The 22622-nt window shown below is 51.6% G+C and overlaps 1 protein-coding gene across 9 annotated transcripts; it reads right to left on the reverse strand.

The window, feature by feature from the left end:
- Positions 1 to 1973: 1973 nt before the first annotated feature.
- Positions 1974 to 18527, reverse strand: AP5S1 (adaptor related protein complex 5 subunit sigma 1). Of its 9 annotated transcripts, none has more exons than XM_033185770.1 (3): positions 18393 to 18527; positions 5945 to 6136; positions 1974 to 3403 (listed from the first exon to the last, which is right to left on the reverse strand). In XM_033185770.1, exons 2-3 carry the CDS (start codon positions 6118 to 6120, stop codon positions 2977 to 2979), a joined length of 603 nt encoding a protein of 200 aa, XP_033041661.1. In that variant the 5' UTR covers positions 6121 to 6136; positions 18393 to 18527; the 3' UTR covers positions 1974 to 2976. The 9 variants fall into 9 exon arrangements, with proteins under 9 accessions (XP_033041661.1, XP_033041657.1, XP_033041656.1 ...); XM_033185766.1 differs by lacking the exon at positions 18393 to 18527 and adding an exon at positions 9461 to 10260; XM_033185765.1 differs by lacking the exon at positions 18393 to 18527 and adding an exon at positions 9461 to 10259 and having other exon boundaries at positions 5945 to 6270.
- Positions 18528 to 22622: the final 4095 nt, after the last annotated feature.

Raw genomic sequence — 22622 nt, forward strand, 5'->3', positions numbered from 1 at the left:
GCTTAAAACCTGTTACTTCTTCCTCCCTCCAGGTAAGCTCTCTTCTCTGGGCTCTACCGCCCTCCTGTCATCACCTGTTGTCCCAGGAGTGTTTGTGGAGGTACACTGGTAACACTAGCAGCTGCTCAAAGTCTCTAGTTCTCTCAGGAAGCTGAGGGATGTGTGGTTTGGCCAGGGTTTCTGGGTCAGAGAGAAGAAAGGGAGGAGGCTTGGAGATGGAGGCAAGTTTACTTCCATAGCCATCTCACTGTTGGTTCCAAATCCTGGCTCCTTCACTTGGCCTTCCTCACTAAAGTGCCCCTTCTTCCTTTGGGTGTTTAAAGCACTTGTGAGCAGCAATTCAGGGATACTCAGACCATTGCTGCCTTGCAGTCATCTGCAGTCACCTGGCCTTAGCTCTGCCTCTCCTGGAACCTTGGGGACATTCTGTCTCCTGCATTGCACCCAGCGGAGCATCAGGCCCAAGGGAGGCTCGATGAATAGATGGTGAGCATACGTTGTGGTGGAAACTCAGCCCAAGGTACTAGGGCAGAAGTGTGAAGTGTGGGAAGGGTGCTGGGCAAGCTCATCCAGTTAAGAAAACCCTGGTCCAGCTGGGCATCTGGAACAGGAACTGGAGCTCAGCAGCCCTAGGGTGTGGTCTCAGTCTCTACTATTTTCTTGTGCATCAGTTTGCCCCACATCATGGGAACCAAGACACCAGCCATGCCTAACCTCAACTTACCACGGCTCCCACGGGAGCAGGGTCTCAACCTCTTTCTTAAGTTCAGTTTGAAAAAAAGGCAGAAAGAATTCAGATCAGTAAGCTTCAGCTCTTCCATAGAGGACAAAATGGCCTGTTCCCTGAGAACACAGCCAATCCACCAGGACCACCAGCCTGGGGTGAGGGGTGGCCAGGAGAACAGAATGTATAGGGAAGGGGTGTCCCTACTAGAGGCCTGTGGGACATTTCCACGGGTGGGACTTGGTCACACACACAGAGTAACATCCCTTTAAGTCTTCAAGGTCAAGGTGGTTTGTGGCACCATAAAATGGAAAAGGTGGCCTCATCCCAATTATGTTGACAGTGGTGGTAGAAGGTCTGGCATAGCTGGTGGCCTTGGCCATGGACTTGGAAGGGCTAATCATAAGCGCTGCCTCCAAAGTGGGTGTAGGTGGGTCCATCCTGGGTGCTAAAGGGCAACTGATGGATGGTAAGCACGAGATGGAGCTGAGCACCTAGGATGCTCGTTCTGCCAAGAAAGCCTCACCTTCCTTGATAACAGGAAGATCATGAAAATCAATGTAAACTGAGGTGGTTTTTTTTCCCCAACTGAGTAAATTTAAACCTTCACTAGAAGCTGCTGATTAAAGACCTCCTAACCACCAGCTTTTGGTACCCCACCCATATCCCTTTGGGACTCAACATGGTACAGGCAGGCCCAGCTCCACATTGTCTGAGGGCTTTTTTCCAGGGGCAGAAAGAGCCAGGGAATGTATGCACCCTGGGATCAACCTGTAACCACTGACTAAAGAGAGTAAGCAAACACCCACAGCTGCCACCCCTCGGGTGAGGTAATTCAGAGGCAACTGCTGTGTGCAGGCCCCTAGAGGCACTCAGCTCCCTACCACAGTCCCAATAGGCTTGACAAGCATTCACAAGGACTGTCTCCCCTTCCTGCTTCCTGGGATCACCGCCTGCCCCACATACACCACTCGCACCAATTCTTGGCCTCAGGCGCTGCTTCTCAGGTGGCTCTGCCACAGCCACCTGCCACTTGTGATATATACTTTGGTGGAGAAAGTGTGTGCCACCATCTAAAGGAAGCCCCTAAGGAGACAGAGGTGAGGTGGGGATGAGAGACGGAGGCCTCCCAAGAAGCCTCCTTGGGGGATCCTTGACCACGAAGGCTCAGACGCCCAGCTTAGGGGCCATCCAGAGAGGCACTCACTCGTAGGAGCAGGATGCACGCATCAAACTCACAAAGAGAGGGTGAAATCACACAGCCAGTGCTTTTAATTCAAAATGAGAAATACATCACCCAGGCTAGACTGCTCACATTCACCTGACAGCACCTTCTCTCCCTGCAGATGAGGGAAGGCTGTGATGATTTTATCTCAAGACTGCCTGGTGGGCATGGGCTTGGCATAAAAGGAGCTGCAGAATCCTCCTGCTGCTGATTGACAGATGCATTTCTGAACTCCTTGGGGGCTAGACACTGAGCAGGACCTTGTTGACAATAGTGCCTAAGTGGGCACAAAGCCAGGGGCTGGGGCCTGCCAGCATGCAGGCACAGCTCCTCCACTCTCAGGGGAGTCTGAGACCCCTTGTGTTTCGATGACTGTGGGTTGGTTTTTTTTTTTTTTTTGAGACGGAGTCTCGCTCTGTTGCCCAGGCTGGAGTGAAGTGGCACACTCTCAGCTCACTACAACCTCCGCCTCCCAGGTTCAAGTGATTCTCGTGTCTCAGCCTCCTGAGTAGCTGGGATTACAGGTGGGTGCCATACACCCAGCTAATTTTTGTATTTTTAGTGCATACAGGGTTTCACTATGTTGGCCAGGCTGGTCTCGAACTCCCGACCTGAGGTGATCCACCCACCTCAGCCTCCCAAAGTGCTGGGATTACAGGCGTGAGCCACCACGCCCGGCCTTGACTGTGTGTTTGGAAGAAGAGTGGGCTGAGTTCCAGTCGCTCCTTACCCTAGCACTAGGGCTGGCAGGGATGCAGGAAGGTGGGGTCAAGGACAAGCGTGGCTGCCGCACTGCAGTGGTCTAAGTTACACAGTAGCTCTAGGCTCAGGATGTTCTGTGGTTCCACTAACCTGAGGATAGGCAGGACCTCCTCCACCCTCTGCCCAGCCCCCTTTCTGCAGGCTTGTGTCGCCCACTTGTCCTGGCCCAGTACATCAGAACTGGGAGCAGGCAGTAGATGCCAAGCTTCATCTGGCTGTGTGTCCACCCTCTGCCCACCCTCAGAAGCACCATCCCAACGAGAAATCAGCGGGGCCAAGCAGCACTGAGTTCCTTCTCCAGGCCTTGGACAAACTGGTCGTTGAGGAAAAGCAGCTGACCATGGGGCAGAAAGCGGGTGAGGATGCCCTCAATGCGGTCAGCCCGCAGCAGGAGGTTGGTACCAGGCGCCAGCAGCCGGAGGTGGTCAAGGAGGAGGCGTGCCAGCAGCCGGAGCGTGCCCTCAGCCAGCAGCAGGTTCTCGTGGGCGTCCAGCACCAGCGCAAAGCCTAATGAGAACACGCCCAGCCACACCACCGTCCGTGGCTCCTGGAAAGGGTTCTCTGGCGCCAGGCGGAAAGCCCCACGTGGGGCCTCATGCAGCGGCACTTGCTCATCTGAGGACTGCGGCTGCAGCTCCATGGGGGGCCGGCCAGACGCCTGCTGCTGCAGCCGGCACATTGACTCCACCTGCCTGGAGAGAGTGGGCAGGTCAGGATGGTGGGCTCACACGCCAACTTTGTCATCCTCATGACCAACCCTGGTGCTGGGAGCTACCATCATCCCCATATCTCAAGTGAGAAAACTGAGGCCTAGAGAGACTAAGTGATCTGCCCAGGGCCACAGAATCAGGAAGTGTGAGCCTCCAGGTCCTGAACCACTTTATTCCACGTGGCCAAGAGGGCAGGTTTTCAACCCAGCTCCTTGGGCTGAAAAAGGGCACCAGAGGAAGAAGATCCTGCCCTCACCTGCTTCACAGAGGTCTTCTCCACATAAAGGAAAGGGATGAGGCAGAAAATAAACGCCATTGCCCAACATGGGCTGTCCAATCTCCATCCTATTCTGCAACCCTCTCCAAGGATGAAAGAAAGACCTTCCTTTGGACCAACAAGGCTTCTTAGACGCTCCCTTTGATCTTTCCTGAATTACCTTCCAGTCTGAGCCATGCACAGGCTGGTTTCAAAGGCATGTATTTGGTTTTCTGAGCTACAGGGAGGGGAAGGAGAATGAGAACAAGGGAAAGGCAGGAGTTGGCAGAGGGTTGCCCCAGAGTGGTGCTACCCCACCCAGAATGCAGAGGTCCAGGAGGCTCCAGCACCTGCCAGCTCTGGCTGGGTCTGAGAGGGAAGAGCCAAGGCTAGCCACCCTAGTCTGGAACAGTATATTCCAAACTGTGATCTGGATCCCTGGCTTTCTGGAGTCCTCATGTACCACACCCTCTCTCTTCCTTAGAGATTCATAAAGTAGGGGCCGGACGCAGTGGCTCACGCCTGTAATCCCAGCACTTTGGGAGGCCGAGGCGGGTGGATCACGAGGTCAGGAGTTCAGGACCAGCCTGGCCAAAATGGTGAAACCCCATCTCTACTAAAAATACAAAAATTAGCCAGGTGTGGTGGCAGATGTCTGTAATCCCAGCTATTTGGAAGGCTGAGGCAAGAGAGTTGCTTCAACCTGGGAGGCTGAGGTTGCAGTGAGCCCAAACTGCCACCACACTCCAGCCTGGGCGACAGAGCAAGACTCCGTCACAAAAAAAAAAAAAAAAGAGATTCATAAAGTCTACAGGCACACTAAAGGCCCTGTTAAGTACTGCACTGAAAAGCATGTTTAAACTGTTGGTCGGGCACAGTAGCTCATGCCTGTAATCCCAGCACTTTGGGAGGCCAAGGCAGGCGGATCACGAGGTCAGGAGATCAAGACCATCCTGGCTAACATGGTGAAACCCCGTTGCTACTAAAAATACAGAAAATTAGCTGGGCGTGGTGGTGGGCACCTGTAGTCCCAGCTACTCGGAACGCTGAAGCAGGAGAATGGCGTGAACCCGGGAGGTGGAGCTTGCAGTGAGCCAAGATCGCGCCACTGCACTCCAGTCTGGGCAACAGAGCGAGACTCAGCCAGCCTGGGTGACAGAGCGAGACTCCATCTAAAAAAAAAACAAAAAACAAAACAAAACAAAATCTGTACCGTCTGCTTGCCTACTCTCAAACCTTTTTTTTTTTTTGACACCGAGTTTCACTCTTGTCGCCCAGGCTGGAGTGCAATGGCGCAATCTTGGCTCACCGCAACCTCCTCCTCCCGGGTTGAAGTGATTCTCCTACCTCAGCCTTCCCAAGTAGCTGAAATTATAGGCACGCGCCACCACGCCTGGCTAATTTTGTATTTTTAGTAGAGATAGGGTTTCTCCATGTTAGTCAGGCTGGTCTCGAACTTCTGACCTCAGGTGATCTGCCCACCTCAGTCTCCCAAAGTGCTGGGATTATAGGCATAAGCCACCGCACCCGGCCTACTCTCAAATCATAGTTCTGCTACTTTCTAGCTGCATAACCTTGGACAGGTTAAATTCCTTAAACACTCTGTACCTCAGTTTACTCATCTGTAAGGTGGAGATAATAACTATACCTATCTCGAAAGACTATTATGAGGGTTAAATGAGTTAATATACATAAGATGTTCAGAATATAAATGCTTAGCACTTACAGGCTGAACAAATGCTAATTATACTAATAATGAGGATAACAGAATTATTATTTATTTAACTGTTTTCACATAACACTTATGAAAAGCTGTGGAAGACTCCCTGGGAAATGCTACTCTAAAACTTCCTCTCTGCTTTTTTTTTTTTTTTTGGAGACAGAGTCTCACTCTGTTGCCCAGGCTGGAGTGCAGTGACCGGATCTCAGCTCACTGCAAGCTCCACCTCCTGGGTTTACGCCATTCTCCTGCCTCAGCCTCCCAAGCAGCTGGGACTACAGGCGCCCGTCACCTCGCCCGGCTAGTTTTTTGTATTTTCAGTAGAGACAGGGTTTCACCGTGTTAGCCAGGATGGTCTCGATCTCCTGACCTCGTGATCTGCCCGTCTCGGCCTCCCAAAGTGCTGGGATTACAGGCTTGAGCCACCGCGCCCGGCCTCCTCTCTGCTTCTTAGTCCTCCTATTTATCTGCCTCCCCACTCCCTGAGAATACCTATTACAATCAGGCACGTGTTCAATGAAGGCCTGGGGCTGGGCTGTGTGGTTACCTGGCCACAGCTAAAATCTGTTCCTTCCGGAGAAGCCTGTCCCTTTCGGCACCATGCGGCCGTGGGTCATCAGGCGACTTCTCAGCACCGAAGACGCAGGAGTAGAGCACTCGGCAAAGTCCCGTGTCCTCAGTATTTGGGGCCCTCAAGGTGTGAATGAGGAAGGCGTGGACCATGGCTCCAAGGTGGGTGCTACAGCGAAGCCAGAGACCTTGGTAAGGTGAGAGTGAACCCCAGCAGGAGAGGCAACCACAGGAAGGGGCTGACCTGGCAGTGTCTGGGAGTGTATCCAGAGGCTGGTGAGGCTGGACACTGAATAACAGCATCTGAACAATATCACATAACAGAATCCAGTGGTTAAAAAAAGGCCGGGCATGGTGGCTCAAGCCTGTAATCCCAGCACTTTGGGAGGCCGAGACGGGCGGATCACAACATCAGGAGATCGAGACCATCCTGGCTAACAGGTGAAACCCCGTCTCTACTAAAAACTACAAAAAACTAGCCAGGCGAGGTGGCGGGCGCCTGTAGGCCCAGCTACTCGGGAGGCTGAGGCAGCAGAATGGCGTGAACCTGGGAGGCGAAGCTTGCAGTGAGCTGAGATCCGGCCACTGCACTCCAGCCTGGGCGACAGAGCGAGACTCCGTCTCAAAAAAAAAAAAAAAAAAAAACCTCAGACATACACAAGCAGAATAGGCACAAACTGAAAAAACAAACAAACAAACAAACAAAAACCTCAGACAACCCTAAACCTAGTTCTACAAAACAACAGGAATCTTCAAAAGCATCAAGGTCATGAGGTCATGGAAAACCTGAGAAGCTGCTGCAGACTGAAGGAAACTGAAGAGACCATGTAGCTGAATGCAACGTGTGCTCCAGGATCGGGTCCTGAACCAAGAAAAGGGTAATTTGGGCGAGGTGTGGTGACTCACGCCTGTAATCCCAGCATCTTGGGAGGCCTAGATGGGCGGATCACTTGAGGTCAGGAGTTTGAGACCAGCCTGCCCATCTCTACTAAAAATAAACTAGCCAGGCATGGTGGCGCATGGTTGTAACCCCAGCTACTTGAGAGGCTGAAGGCAGAGAACCGCTTGAACCCGGGAGGGGAGGCTGCAGTGAGCCGCGATCGCACCACTGCACTTCAGCCTGGGCGACAGAGCGAGACTCTGTCTCAAAAAAAAAAAGAAAAAGAAAAACAAAGGATAACTTCCATAAAGGGCATTATTAGGACACGAATAAAAACATTTAAATATGGACTATTGGTCAGAAAAAGTCTTGATCAATGTTACCCGATTTTGAATGCAGGCGCTTGTCCTTGTTTTTAGAAAATAAACACGGATGTGCCTCTAAATATGGAGGTAACGGGATTTCATATCTGCAACTAACTCACATGGTCCAGAGAAGAAAAAAGGCAGAGAGAATAACAGAGGAAATGATAAGGTAAATAGGGTAAAAGAGGTTACAACTCGTGAATCTCATCAAAGTGCATACAGGAGTTACTTGAAACTGTCTCAAAACAAAAACTAAATAATAGTAATGGTTATCTGGCTGGCTCAGGGGCCGGCCCGGGAGTTGAAAGGCGGCAGGTACACAGTCAGTGGGTATCTGTAACTAAGGCTAAATAGACCGGTAGTTTAAACCGGTCAAAGAGCAGGTTCGCAAAGGCACTTCGACAACCGGTGCCCAGCACCCGGGTGCTGACCTCCGCGACCCTCCTGCCGCAGAAAGAGTGCGTCATCACTCCGCGCCGCCGCGTCCCCCCCTTCTACCAGAGAAATGGTAGCGGTCAAGATAGCTTACGACACTGCCTCCGTAACCCTGCGGCGCAATGCACTTCGGGGGTTGTAGTTTCTTATTCCGGTCAGCCGGGCCTAAATGGGGCACCCCGCCCTGAGTGTGTTGCCCCTGCTGCTCCGGTCCGCTGTCGTCGAGGCCTCGCCTTACCCTTCCTTCCGGGCCAGCGGACTGCCAACAAGCACTCCCTTCGGGGGCAGGAGAGCAATGGCGGCTGCGCGGCCTGTGGGCGCCTGCGCACGTCGGTCGCGGGCGCGCGCGCCAGCTGACGCCGTCGGGTTGGGCGGAGCGCTCACGTCCAGGGCGGTGCTGTGGGAGCCAGGTGCTAGCTGCATCTCCAGATGCTTGGACCCTCGGCGTGGGCTGGCCTCGCAGAGGGACAGAAACCCTCTTTCCCCAAGCTGCCGGCAGAAAGCATGCTCGTCACTCCCGTTGCGGGCTCTCGAAGCGTTCCCACTCGAAGCCCTAGACCAGCCGAGCCACAGGCTGCCGACCCCGGCGACCGCGAGGGGGCGCTGCGGCCCGGAGCGCGGAGTCCGCGGAAAAGGCCGGGGCCTAATTGTCCCCGGAGGGAGGGGCGCGTGGCCTGCGGCCTTAGGAGGCTCGGGGGCGGGCGGCGGGTGGACCTAGGCCGAGCCGCACAGTTAGGGCTGCGACTGAGTTCTTACCTGGCCAACATGCGTGAGAATTACTGAGGCATCAGTTCAAATGTACATTCCGGGCTGTACCCCTGGAAATTATTACTTTGGAGGTAAATATGTATATTTAGGTACATGTGTATTTTGCGTGGATTTTTAATACAAATATGTGTATTTTGCGCAGATTCTGAATGTATGGGTTCCTGCAGCGGATTAATGCTGGCACTCGGTTTGGCGCAGAACGATTCAAACGCTGCTTCCAAACTCTAACTGTGTCTCTCTGGCAGATCTGTCAATTTCATTGGGCCCCAGTGAAACTTTGTAGAGTGTCACCCAGGGCGAACGCTTAGTAGGGCTGATCAGCAAGCCCCCTTCTTGACTGGAGGCCATCAAAACAACAGGGAAAAGGTTTATACCTTAAACCTGAAAGGGGCACTCTGGCACTTACCTGTAGAGCCTTACAATGGGGTAAAAGCCCCAACTTGGAGGCTTGGCCTATTGGTGTTAGGGGGCCCCACAAGGCCTGCCTGGGCCTCGCTGCCTGACTTGCATGTTCCTCCCGCCGCCACCACCACCACCACCACCACCACCCACTCCCACGGCGACCATGAAGGTGCACCTCCTTTGTCTCTTGGCATGTGAATGGCTTCAGCCTTGTCCCCCAGATGTGCCTTGGAGTCTCCCCCACTGACTGTTCCCCAGCTTAGAATTCCCTTTCCTGGCTTTTTTTCTTTCTTTTTTTTTTTTGCAGCCTCCCTGCCCCCTCCCACCAGCAGTGCTCCTGCCTCAGCCCACCAAGTAGCTGGGACTACAGGCAGGCAACACACCCAGCTAATTTAAATTTTTTTGTAGAGATAGGGTCTAACTGTATTGCCCAGGCTGGTCTCGAACTCCTGGGCTCAAGTGATCCTCCTGCTTCTCCCCCACGAAGTGTTAGGATTACAGGCATGAGTCTCAGCGCCTGGCCTTTCCTGTCCTTTTAATTGCCCTTGCAGATATATACTCAGACCAAATGGGAGGAAGGATTCCTGCTCAGGCTGCCCGTTGGCATTCAACTGCAGCCTTTGCACCCCTGTGAAGGTCTCACCAATACTGCTGATGGCTTCCATCTTCACTCCCCAGGGCCATGCACAACGCAGGACTGGAGCCAACTTGAACGTGCTCTTTGCTGACAAGAAAGGAGAACAGGGCAGGGTGGCCCAGGCAGGGATCCTAGAGCAGCACCCCCTGAGAAAGCACTCTGGGCCCCTTCAGCCATAGGACCCAGGGTAGGTTAGGAGGTGGCTGAAGGGAAGCTGCAGGTGGCCAGGGCCTGGCCAAAGCCTGTGACAACACATAAATATGTGTACAGATGTTGCGGCAAGCCCAGAGACTGGGGCGTCAGCTACAAAGCTGGGGAGTGATGTTGGCACAGCTCCTGGTCCCCAGTCCTTATCGCTCTCAGCCAGGGTTTGTGTCTGCCAGCTGATTACAGCAGAGAGCTAGCAAGGAGAGGGCTCTGGTTGCTGGGGGCCACCTGGCATCTGGAACACGGTTTCCCAGCCTCTGTCCACTCCTCAGGCAGTGAGTCAACACTAAGTTTCTCACCACTAGAGGGCTGGCCTCGTGAGGTGTGTGGAGGAGACAGCTGTGAGAGGCTGGCTTGAGCTAATACTCCAGTGGACAATGGGAGACCCAGGTGGAGGTGGTAGCATGGAGGGCTTCCTCAGCCTGGTGGGAGTGGGGGTTTCACTTGATGGTTTTGTTGGAGGGTGCTTGTGGGTGTGCCCTGGGAGATCCCTTTTCCTTAGCCACTGGGCTCTCCTGGGTCCAACCCATGCTTCTGAGAGTCTGTTCTGGGTACAGTGGGAATGTCTATGCCTGCTGGCTCAGACATCATCTAAAACAGCAAGCCCATCAGTGGCTACTGATGGTGACCTCACTGCTCCATGACCCAGCTGCACCACTCTTTTTTTTTTTTTTTGAGATGGAGTCTTGCTCATCGCCCAGGCTGGAGTGCAGTGGCGCGATGTCGGCTCACTGCAAGCTCCGCTTCCCGGGTTCACACCATTCTCCTGTCTCAGCCTCCCGAGTAGCTGGGACTACAGGTGCCTACCACCACGCCTGGCTAATTTTTTGTATTTTTAGCAGAGACGGGGTTTCACTGTGTTAGCCAGGATGGTCTCGATCTCCTGACCTTGTGATCTGCCCGCCTGGGCCTCCCAAAGTGCTGGGATTACAGGCATGAGCCACCGTGCCCGTGCTTCTCATGCTAAAAACCTCAACCCTGCGGGAATTCAAGCCTTGGGGCAGGGGTGTGCCCCAGCCACACCACTCTTGATGTGTACCTGAGTGAAATAAGGGCTGTTGTTCACCAAAAGACACAAATAGAGGCCGGGCGCAGTGGCTCACGCCTGTAATCCCAGCACTTTGGGAGGCCGAGGCGGGCGGATGACGTCAGGAGATCGAGACCATCTTGGCTAACACGGTGAAACCCCGTCTCTACTGAAAATACAAACAATTAGCCAGGTGTGGTGGGGGGCGCCTATAGTCCCAGCTACTCGGGAGGCTGAGGCAGGAGAATGGTGTGAACCCGGGAGGGGGAGGAAATTGCAGTGAGTCGAGATCGCACCACTGCACTCCAACCTGGGCGACAGAGCGAGACTCTGTCTCAAAAAAAACAAAAGAAGAAGAAGAAGAAAAAAGACACAATAGAATATTCATAGTATCTTTTTTTTTTTTTTTTTTGAGACAGAGTCTTGCTCTATCACCCAGGCTGGAGTGCAGTGGCGCGATCTTGGCTCACTGCAAGCTCCGCCTCCCGGGTTCACGCCATTCTCCTGCCTCAGCCTCCTGAGTAACTGGGACTACAGGCGCCTGCCACCATGCCCAGCTAATTTTTTGTATTTTTAGTAGAGACGAGGTTTCACTGTGTTAGCCAGGATGGTCTCGATCTCCTGACCTCGTCATCCGCCCACCTCGGGCTCTCAAAGTGCTGGGATTACAGGCATGATCCACTGCACCCGGCCTGAATATTCATAGTATCTTTACTCTTTTTTTTTTTTTTTTTTTTTTTTTGAGATGGAGTCTTGCTCTTGTCGCCCAGGTTGTAGTGCAGTGGCAAGATCTTGGCTCACTGCAACCGCCGCCTCCCGGATTCAAGCAATTCTTCTGCCTTAGCCTCCTGAGTAGCTGGGGTTACAGGTGCCCGCCACCACACCCGGCTAATTTTTGTCTTTTCAGTAGAGACGGGGTTTCTCCATGTTGGCCAGGCTGGTCTCGAACTCCTGGCTTCGTGATCTGCCCGCCTTGGCCTCCCAAAGTGCTGAGATTACAGGCATGAGCCACCATGCCCGGCCAGTATCTTTACTCTTAATTGTCCCAAACTGGAAAATACTTAAATATCCATAAGTTATGGAATGATGGATAAATTGTGGCATACTCGTACAGTGGAATAGTATAGGGCAATGGAAAAGAACTAATAATACACAACATGAGTGATTCTCACAGACACAATGTTCAGTGAAAGAAGCCAGTCACAGAAGTGTACATGCCATGTGACTCCATTAACATAAAGGCCCAAATCTAGGCAAGCCATGCTGCACTGTTAGAAGTCAGAATGGTGGTTATCCTGGGGAGGCAGTGACTGGAGAGGCATGGAGCTTTAGGAGATGGTCACATTCTGAGTCTTGATCTGGGTGGTGATTACATGGGTATATTCGCTTTGTAAGTACTAACCAAGCTGGACACTTAAGATATATGCACTTTTCTATATATTAGATTCAATAAAAACTTTAATAATGGCTGTGACAATCCCACTAAAATGGTATTACTTTGAAGTCTGCCTTTAAACTGGAAGATAAGAATGTGATAGAATCCTTCCCCTGCCCCAAGGCTTGAATTCCCGCAGGGTTGAGGTTTTTAGCATGAGAAGAAATTTAGAGCATAGCCTTTTATTTGACAGATAACTAAGTGAGCTCAGAGATGCTCCCTGAATGGCCAGTGTCACACAGCACAGTGCCAAGTGGAAGGCATCAGGGACATGAGCGCTGGTCCCTGGAGCAGCCACCATGGAAGTAAGAGGGGTTGGGGGAGGACTGTAGGTGCGGGGAGGACTTGAACAAGATTGCAAAGGATGGAGATTGCCTAAAAGCGAGAATGCACCATTCATTCGTGTGCTCATCCACTCATTCTGCTGGGAAAATCCTCTGGGTGCTTAGAGTTCCCATTAGGCTCTGTGCAGACAGATGCAATGGCCAAGGCAGGTAGGAGTCAAGATGATCAACAGATTCAGAAGTGGGGAGGACTCTGGAGGAGCAATCTGGGAAGACTGTGTGGAGGAGGGAGCATCTGAACCGGGCTTTCTAGAGAGGTAGGAATTCAGTAGCTGCAGCTGGCAGGAAAGGCATTCTGGATATAAGGACTAGATCAGAGCAAATACAAAGGGTGAAAAGAAGCCAGCCTTCCTGGACTCAGGGTACCGTGGCCCTCCTTTATTTAGAGGACATGGGTCCAATCAGAAATGCCTCTGTATCCTCCCTAGCCAGTGGGGCACTGTAGGAGCCACCTAGGTGAGGCCTCAGGAAAGCCATTGTTTTCCAAATAAGGGAGGCAGACTCAGTGCCATTCTCTGACTTCTTGCGGCCCTAGGACCAAAAGCTGTGTGCTGAGAACAGTGAGGCAGGAAGGAGCCTCGGCCCCGGAGATGCTGCAGAGTCTACTTGTTGAGTGAGGTGTACAGACATTTATGTGATTAAACTGCTCAGTGGGGTTTCTGTTACATGCAACTTAATGCACTCCTAATTAATGCAGCATGTGAAGTGAACAGGGTGGAGCCTGGCACCTAGTTGGCACTCAATATGTCAATAAATGTTGACAACCATTAATCCAGCAGTAGACATGGGAAGGTATCAGAAAGGACTTGATCAGCACCAGAAAACCAGGTGGGGCAGCTCAGAGGGCAGGGGGAACCTGCAGGACATCCTGTGGTTGCCAGACCTCCCCTGAAGACGAAACAGAAGAGTCTGAGTGTGTTGTGGCCATGTGTGTGCATGTTCATGTGTGTGACCCTTTTTTTTTTTTTTTTTTTTTTTTTGAGACGGAGTCTCGCTCTGTCACCCAGGCTGGAGTGCAGTGGCCAGATCTCGGCTCACTGCAAGCTCCGCCTCCCGGGTTCTCGCCATTCTCCTGCCTCAGCCTCCCGGGTAGCTGGGACTACAGGCGCCGCCACGTCGCCCGGCTAGTTTTTTGTAGTTTTTAGTAGAGACGGGGTTTCACCGTGTTAGCCAGGATGGTCTCGATCTCCTGACCTCGTGATCCGCCCGTCTCGGCCTCCCAAAGTGCTGGGATTACAGGCTTGAGCCACCGTGCCCGGCCGACCCTTTTTTTTTTTTTTTTTTTTTTTTTTTTTTTTTTTGAAGCGGAGTCTCGCTCTGTCGCCCGGACTGGAGTGCAGTGGCCGGATCTCAGCTCACTGCAAGCTCCGCCTCCCGGGTTTACGCCATTCTCCTGCCTCAGCCTCCCGAGTAGCTGGGACTACAGGCGCCCGCCACCTCGCCCGGCTAGTTTTTTTTTTTGTATTTTTAGTAGAGACGGGGTTTCACTGTGTTAGCCAGGATGGTCTCGATCTCCTGACCTCGTGATCCGCCCGTCTCGGCCTCCCAAAGTGCTGGGATTACAGGCTTGAGCCACCGCGCCCGGCCGCCGACCCTTTTTTATATTATTTTTTTTACACAGTCTTGCTCTGTCACCCAAGCTGGAGTGCACTGGTGTGATCTTGGCTCACTGCAACCTCTGCCTCCCAGGTTCAAGCGATTCTCCTGCCTCAGTCTCCTAAGTAGCTGGAATTACAGGCACCCACCATCATGCCCAGCTAATTTTTATAATTTTAGTACAGATGGGGTTTCACCATGTTGGCCAGGCTGGTCTCAAACTCCTCATCTCAAGTGATCCACCTGCCTTGGCCTCCCAAAGTGCTGGGATTACAGGCGTGAGCCACCATGCCCCGCCGTGTGTGAGGCTTTTACAGGGGTTAGCCCAGGGCTTGTGGCAGAGCGGGGCACCCAGTGGGTGGAGATGTGGGATTGTGTGTTTGTGTGTGACAGAGAAAGTGAAAAGAAAGAAAAGTAAAATAAAGCACTACAAAAATAAAATAAAATAAGAGGAGCTTGAAGGCAACAGGTGGCTGGTTGCCCACCTACCTAGAGGGGCCACGCCTCCCTCCTTCTTTCCCTTCCCCTCCCTCTGACTGTAGGGAGAGGCGCCCATCACCACACCCCCCCAACCCTGCTTTTCTCAGTGGTCCTCCAAGTTAGGGGGTTGCCTACAGCCACTCCCTGCCCCCTCACATTGGCCCCTTTCCCACCTTCCCACCCGCCTGCCTTCCACTTTCTATCCATATAGGGTGGGGCCTGCCCCTACAATAGAGGCAGCCTGGCTTGCCTTTTTATTTGTTTTTTGAGGCAGGGTCTCTTTCTGACCCCTAGGCTGGAGTGCAATGGCACAGTCTCGGCTCACTGCAGCCTCAACTTCTTGGACTCAAGCAGTCCTCCTGCCTCGGCCTCCTGAGTAGCTGGGACTACAGTTGCACCTCACCACACCTTGCTAATTTTTTTTTTTTTTTTTTTTTGAGGCTGAGTCTCGCTCAGTCGCCCAGGCTAGAGTGCAGTGGCCGGATCTCAGCTCACTGCAAGCTCCGCCTCCCGGGTTTATGCCATTCTCCTGCCTCAGCCTCCCAAGTAGCTGGGACCACAGGCGCCCGCCACCTCGCCCGGCTAGTTTTTTGTATTTTTTAGTAGAGACGGGGTTTCACCGTGTTAGCCAGGATGGTCTCGATCTCCTGACCTTGTGATCCACCCGTCTCGGCCTCCCAAAGTGCTGGGATTACAGGCTTGAGCCACCGCGCCCGGCCACCTTGCTAATTTTTAAACATTTTTTATAGAGACATGGTCTCACTATGTTGCCCAGGCTGGTCTCAAACTCCTGACCCCAAGTAATCCTCCAGCCTTGGCCTCCCAAAGTGCTGGGATTACAGGTGTGTGAGCCACCACGCCCAGCCAGGGCTTGCCTTTTGGAGCTCCACTGGTGCCCAGCTGGAAACTCATTGATGTGAATTTTTTTTTTTTTTTTTTTTATCCGGATGGAGTCTTGTTATGTTGCCCAAGGTGGAGTGTAGTGGCCATTCACAAACACAATGATAGTGTCCTACAGCTTTCAACTCCTAGGCTCAAGCTATCCTCCTACCTCAGTTTCTCCAGTAGCTGGGACTATAGGCACTTACCACCATGCCCAGCCACATTGATGATCTTTACAGAAACTGAGACCTCAAGCTAGACCAGCAACCACCTATTTCTGGATGTGGGGAGAGCAATTAGGTAGAATCTGCTAGTTCCAGGCAGTGGATTTTTTTTTTCTTTTTTTGAGACAAGATCTTGCTCTGTCACCCAGGCTGGAGTGCAATGGCATGATATTGGCTCACTGCAACCTCTGCCTCCTGGGCTTGAGCCAACTTTGCACCTCAGCCTTCAGAGTAGCTGGGATCACAGGTACATGCCACTACGTCTGGCTAATTTTTGTATATTTGTAGAGATGGGGTTTCACCATGTTACTCAGGCTGGTCTCAAACTCCTGAGCTAAAGGGATCTGTCCACCTTGGCTTCCCAAAGTGCTGGGATTATAGGCATGAGTCACTATGCCCAGCCAAAGGTGGATTTCTTAATGCATCCCTGATAAGAGTGTTTAGTCATTTCTCGGCCGGGCGCGGTGGCTCAAGCCTATAATCCCAGCACTTTGGGAGGCCGAGACGGGCGGATCACGAGGTCAGGAGATCGAGACCATCCTGGCTAACCCGGTGAAACCCCGTCTCTACTAAAAAATACAAAAAATTAGCCGGGCGAGGTGGCAGGCGCTTGTAGTCCCAGCTACTCGGGAGGCTGAGGCAGGAGAATGGCGTAAACCCGGGAGGCAGAGCTTGCAGTGAGCTGAGATCCGGCCACTGCACTCCAGCCTGGGTGACAGAGTGAGACTCCGCCTCAAAAAAAAAAAAAAAAAAGAGTGTTTAGTCATTTCTCAAAGATCAAGGCAGGAAACTAAGAAGAAAAGGGAATATGCTTTTCTGCAAATCAAGGTGGACTGAAATTGGGTGGATTATGGCTGCCCCAGAATAAAGGAGGCCAAAGTCGGGCAATCTCTGTCCCTTCCTTTCCTCTACCTCCCTGGACCCTCCCAGACATGGCAGCACTCTGTGTGGGGAGCCTCCCATTGGGCACTCCTACAGCTCTCCTATCTTCTGTCTCCACCAAACCCCTTCTGCAGCTTCCTAACTGCTACCTGTACTGCTGCATAGGCTGCTGCTTCCTACACACCACAGCTGGGCTTTGTTTATTTTGTTACAGACAAGGTCTTTTTTGTTGTTGTTGTTGAGATGGAGTCTCGCTCTGTCACCCAGGCTAGAGTGCAGTGGTGCAATCTCGGCTCACTGCAAGCTCTGCCTGCCAGGTTCACACCATTCGCCATTCTCCTGCCTCAGCCTCCCGAGTAGCTGGGACTACAGGCGCCCGCCACCACGCCTGGCTAATTTTTTTGTATTTTTAGTAGAGACGGGGTTTCACTGTGTTAACCAGGATGGTCTTGATCTCCTGACCTCGTGATCTGCCCGCCTCAGCCTCCTAAAGTGCTGGGATTACAGGCGTGAGCCACCACACCCGGCCTACAGACAGGGTCTTGCTCTATTGCCCAGGCTGGAGCAAGCAAAGTGGTGCAATCCTAGCTCAGCAGCCTGAACTCCTGGGCTCCAGTGATCCCCTCACCTCAGCCTCCCAAGTAGCTGGGACTACAGGCACGTGCTACACCCAGCTAATTTTTAAATTACGTTTTTGTACAGACAGGGTGTTGGTTTGTTGCCCAGGCTGGTCTCGCACTCCTGGGCTCAAGCAGTCCACCCGCCTCAGCCTCCCTGTTACAGGTGGGAGCCACTACGACCTGCCAGACTGGGCTTTTCTCCTGTGACCCATCACCCAGAATCTTGTCCATGTGCGTAAAGAAAAAGAAACCTTCAGACTGGCTCCTTTAATTAAATGTTTTCAGGCATGTCCTTTTAACCTTTCTGATCCCCTGTCAATCTCTACACTGGCCCTAAGCAATAACGGCCAGAGCAGCCTTTTGTATGGCACTTGCTGTAGATGCCCTTGTTCTTTTTCGAAACAGAACCTTCCTATGTTACCCAGGCTGGTCTCCAACTCCTGGCTTTAAGTGGTCCTCTCAGCTTGGCCTCCCAAAGCGCTGGGATTACAGGCATGAGCCACTGCACCCGATCAGCAGGCCCTGTTCTGAGTGCTTTGCACACATCAGCTCATTTGATGCAATCCACAGCCCTGTGAAGTAGGAGCTTTATTATTCCCATTTTACACATGAGGAAATAGAGGCCCAGTGGGATTCGAAACTATTCTGATGTCCTTGGAGGTGTACATATCAGTAGATTTCAGCCTCTACTGAAATCTTCTACTGAAGCCTTCTACTCCCCTTGTGTTTCCCTGTCTCCCTCCTGTCCTCTCATGGTCATCCCAAGGGCTGGCTCGTCCCTTTTCTCCTGGAGCTCTGGAAGGCCATAGCATCCCCGCAACCCCATCCCTGATCATACTCTACGACCCAACCCTGAGAGCTCCCTCCCCGCCCTATGCTTGGATGACCTCCTTCCCCAGTGCTCCCAATCCCAACCCAGGAGGCACCCTCCCTTCAACCATCCTTCAGGAACATAGTCTTGGCTGGGCCCCAGGAGGACTAGGCCATGTGTGATTTGTCCTTTCAAACAGCCGCACTGCCTGCAGGGCTGAGAGCCAGGAGGCCCCACGAGGCAGAGGAGGCCCAGCCACGTGAGGCCTCTTCCCCTCCTGCTGCCCCAGGCCCAGCCGACTCAGAGCCTGGCACTCCTCCCAGGGTTGTGCGTGCCACTGTGGGCTGGGTGGGGCCGAGGCAACCCTCGCTGCGCCCCTTGGCACCCACACAGACTCCTCCTGTGTGGAGAGGGTGGGAATGCTCCTTACCTTCTGTCCCATAATCAACTGTCTTCTTTGAACAATAGATTGTGAATAATTTCACATCCCCGAACATTCTGTCTCCAGGCATGATTTTCGTGACTGCAAAACAGCGGCTTCTCCATCATTACGCAACTGGCCTCTGATCATTTCCAGATTGCTTGTGGCCATGCACCTCCTTGTCTAAACTTCATTCTGCACCACCAGCAGTATCATGGCCTGGGGAGACCAAGGGCTGTGTGCTCCATTCCAGGATCAAGACTTTGTAGAAATCATAAGTTTTCTAGATGGTTGTGGGCTGTTGTCAGCAGAAGGACTCAAGGCAATTAATATACAGCTAATGAACTCCAAAGAGGCTCTTTGATTTTTGAAGAATCTGACTTGAGAACAAATCAAGACTAAAACTAATAATATAGACTCATCTTTCAACATAGGAAAGTCAGAAAACTGGCTGAGTCTGCGACACCCAAATGCCTGCCACCACCACATCCCGGTATGTGGGTTCAGTACTTGACAGCTAACAGATCTCTTTGCTAGATACAGCAATCACATTTTCTGGTTAAGGGAGTGAAATTAACATTTACCAATTTTTTTTTTTTTTTTTTTTTGAGACAGAGTCTCGCTGTGTGTCCCGGGCTAGAGTGCAGTGGCGCAATCTCGGCTCACTGCAAGCTCTGCCTCCTGGGTCCAAGTAACTGGGACTACAGGCGCCCACCACCATGCCTGGCTAATTTTTGTGTGTGTGTATTTTTAGTAGAGGTGGGTTTTCACTGTGTTAGCCAGGATGGTCTCTACCTCCTGACCTCATGATCTGCCCACCTCGGCCTCCCAAAGTGCTGGGATTATAGGCGTGAGCCACCATGCCCAGCAACATTTACCAATTTTGTCTAGACTGTGGAACACTAGAACTCTGGTAGGTAGGAAGGTAAGTTGGTGCAAGGACCTTGGACAACTGTGTGGAAAATACTAAAGTTAAATGTACATACAGTAACCCAGCACTCCATTCCTGGGTATGTTTCCAGCACAGTTCATAACAGGCCCAAATAATACATCAAGGGTAGGATGAATATATTCTGTATCACATTGTGGTGGGGGTTACACAACTGTATATATTTGTCAAAACTCACAGAACTGTACACGCAAAAGGGGAAATTTTAGCACTAACTTTGGCAGCACATATACTAAAAAAAAAAGGAAGACTTGGCCAGGCGTGGTGGCTCAAGCCTGTAATCCCAGCACTTTGGGAGGCCGAGATGGGCGGATCACGAGGTCAGGAGATCAACACCATCCTGGCTAACATGATGAAACCCTATCTCTACTAAAAAATACAAAAAACTAGCTGGGCGAGGTGGCGGGCATCTGTAGTCCCAGCTACTCAGGAGGCTGAGGCAGGAGAATGGCGTGAACCTGAGAGGCGGAGCTTGCAGTGAGCTGAGATCCAGCCACTGCACTCCAGCCTGGGCGACAGAGCGAGACTCCATCTTCAAAAAAAAAAAAAAAAGGAAGACTTAATTTTACTGTGTGTAAGTTTTTCATTTTATTTTGAAACAAGCCAGGCGTGGTGGCTCAAGCCTGTAATCCCAGCACTTTGGGAGGCCGAGATGGGCGGATCACGAGGTCAGGAGATCAACACCATCCTGGCTAACATGATGAAACCCTATCTCTACTAAAAAATACAAAAAACTAGCTGGGCGAGGTGGCGGGCATCTGTAGTCCCAGCTACTCAGGAGGCTGAGGCAGGAGAATGGCGTGAACCTGAGAGGCGGAGCTTGCAGTGAGCTGAGATCCAGCCACTGCACTCCAGCCTGGGCGACAGAGCGAGACTCCATCTTCAAAAAAAAAAAAAAAAGGAAGACTTAATTTTACTGTGTGTAAGTTTTTCATTTTATTTTGAAACAAGCCAGGAGCAGTGGCTCATGCCTGTAATCCCAGCACTTTGGGAGGCCATGGCAGGAGGATTGCTTGAGCTCAGGAATTTAAGTACAGCCTGGACAGCATGGCAAGATCCTGTCTCTACAAAAAAAGGAAAATTAGTTGAGTGTGGTGGCACGCACCTGTGGTCCCAGCTACTTGGGAGGCCAAGATGGGAGGATCACTTGAGCCCAAAATGTCAAGGCTGCAGTGAGCCACGTTTGTGCCACTGCACCCCAGCCTCAGCAACAAGATGAGACCCTGTCTCCAAAAAAAAAAAAAGAAAAAGAAAAAAGAAAGAGAAAAGAAAAGAAAAAAAAAAAAATTCAGCCTGGGCAACATGGTGAAACCTCATCTTTATTAAAAAATACAAAAAATATTAGCTGTGGTGGCATGCACTGATAGTCCTAGCTACTGGGGAGGCTGAGGTGGGAGGATCGCTTGAGCCTGGAAGGTAGAGGTTGCAGTGAGCTGATATCACATCACCACACTCCAGCCTAGGCAATAGAGCAAGACCTTGTCTCAAAAGAAATAAAAATAAGTAATAAATTATATATGTATATGTATGTGTGTGTGTGTGTGTGTGTATATATATATATATTTTTTTTTTTTTTTTTTTTTGAGAAGGAGTTTCACTCTTGTTGCCCAGGCTGGAGTGCAATGGTGTGATCTCGGCTCACTGCAACCTCCACCTCCCAGGTTCAGGTGATTCTCCTGTCTCAGCCTCATGAGTAGCTAGGATTACAGGCATGCGCCACCATACCCGGCTAATTTGGTATTTTTAATAGAGACAGGGATTCACCATGTTGGTCAGGCTGGTCTCGAACTCCTGACTTTAGGTGATCTGCCTGCCTTGGCCTCCCAAAGTGCTGGGATTACAGGCGTGAGCCACCATGCCCGGCCATAAATAAGTATTTTTTAAAAGATAAGAGAAAGAGAGCAGGCACAGTGACTCACACCTGTAATCCCAACACTTTGGGTGGCCAAGGTGAGTGGATCATGAGGTCAGGAGTTCAAGACCAGCCTGGCCAACATTGTGAAACCCCCATCTCTAGTAAAAATACAAAAAATTAGCTGGGTATGGTGGCAGGCACCTGTAATCTCAGCTACTTGGGAGGCTGAGGCAGGAGAATCGCTTGAACCCGGGAGTCAGAGGTTGCAGTGAGCCAAGGTCATGCCATTGCACTCCAGCCCGGGTGACAGTGTGAGACTCTGTCTCAAAAAAAAAAAAAAAAATTAGCTGGGTGTGGTGACAGGGGCCTGTAATCCCAGCTAATCAGGAGGCTGAGGCAGGAGAATCGCTTGAACCTGGAAGGCGGAGGTTGCAGTGAGTTGAGATCATGCCGTTGCACTCCAGCCTGCGCAACAAGTGAAACTCCATCTCAAAAAAAAAAAAAAAGAGAGAGAGAGTAGGGGGTATATCCATACAGTGGAATAGTATGCAGCAATGAAGAAGCAACAGACTCCTGCTATACAGGACAAAATAATGAATCTCAAAATCATTGGGCTGGGTGAAAGAAGCCAGACAAAAAAGTACTCACTGTATAATTTCATTTATAGGAAGCTCGTGAACAGATAAAACTAAATTACTGACAGAGGTCAAAATAGTAGTTGCCTCTGGAGTGAGGGTAACTGGGAGGGAGCCTCCTGAATTGATGGAAATATCCTACATCTTGAGCTTCGTGGTGGTCCTTTGGGTCTGTGCTCCATGCTGAAGATATGTGCCCTTGAAGAAATGTCAGTTATTCCCCAATTTTAAAAGAAAACCTTAATTTGTAAAATTGTCATGGCAAAAGTTACCGGGTGAACAATTCAGACATTGAAGTGGATGAAGATTCCTCCCCATTCCCTCCAGACACCACTGTTACCCCCACTGGCTCTCTGTGCTTATGCCAGCCCCATGCAGCTCTCTAACCATGTGAGCTGGCAGCACGTGGCTGCTCGGAACTCCTGCAGGCTGGAATTCCTGCCCCACCCTGGCCAAAGCTAAACAACTTTTAAAGCTGGCTGGCAGCCTGAGATTTTAAACTGCCTTCCTGCCTGATCCACTTCCCTTTAGCACATCCAGGAAGAAAGTTATAGCTTCTCTTGCTGAGGGGGAAGGGAGACAAGACATCTCTGCCCCTATCTCCCTGAACTTTCCAGGGCAAAGGGGGTCCTGAGTCAGAAACTGAGAGGCAAGCCCACACCACCCCCTTTACCAGGCCCAGGCTCCTGCCTCCTCAGCAGAGATGTCAGCACCAGGGCCTTCTCTTAGGGAAGAGCTGTCTCCTGGCTTGACCAATCCCCCCATCTCTCCTGCAAAATGAGCTGAATACCTGCTGGGTG

The sequence above is a fragment of the Trachypithecus francoisi genome, unplaced genomic scaffold (genome assembly GCF_009764315.1).
Source record: "Trachypithecus francoisi isolate TF-2019V2 unplaced genomic scaffold, Tfra_2.0 Lachesis_group21, whole genome shotgun sequence".
Classification (NCBI taxonomy): domain Eukaryota; kingdom Metazoa; phylum Chordata; class Mammalia; order Primates; family Cercopithecidae; genus Trachypithecus; species Trachypithecus francoisi.

Excerpts from the sequence above, each read along its gene's own strand:
- AP5S1 (XM_033185763.1), bottom strand. The coding sequence starts at position 8,070 with ATGCAGCTAGCACCTGGCTCCCACAGCACCGCCCTGGACGTGAGCGCT. Across the intron at positions 6,137-7,885 it reads CCGCTGGCCCGGAAGGAAGG|CACCCACCTTGGAGCCATGG; the intron begins GTAAGGCGAGGC and ends GCTTCGCTGTAG. Across the intron at positions 3,404-5,944 it reads CAGATTTTAGCTGTGGCCAG|GCAGGTGGAGTCAATGTGCC; the intron begins GTAACCACACAG and ends CACTCTCTCCAG.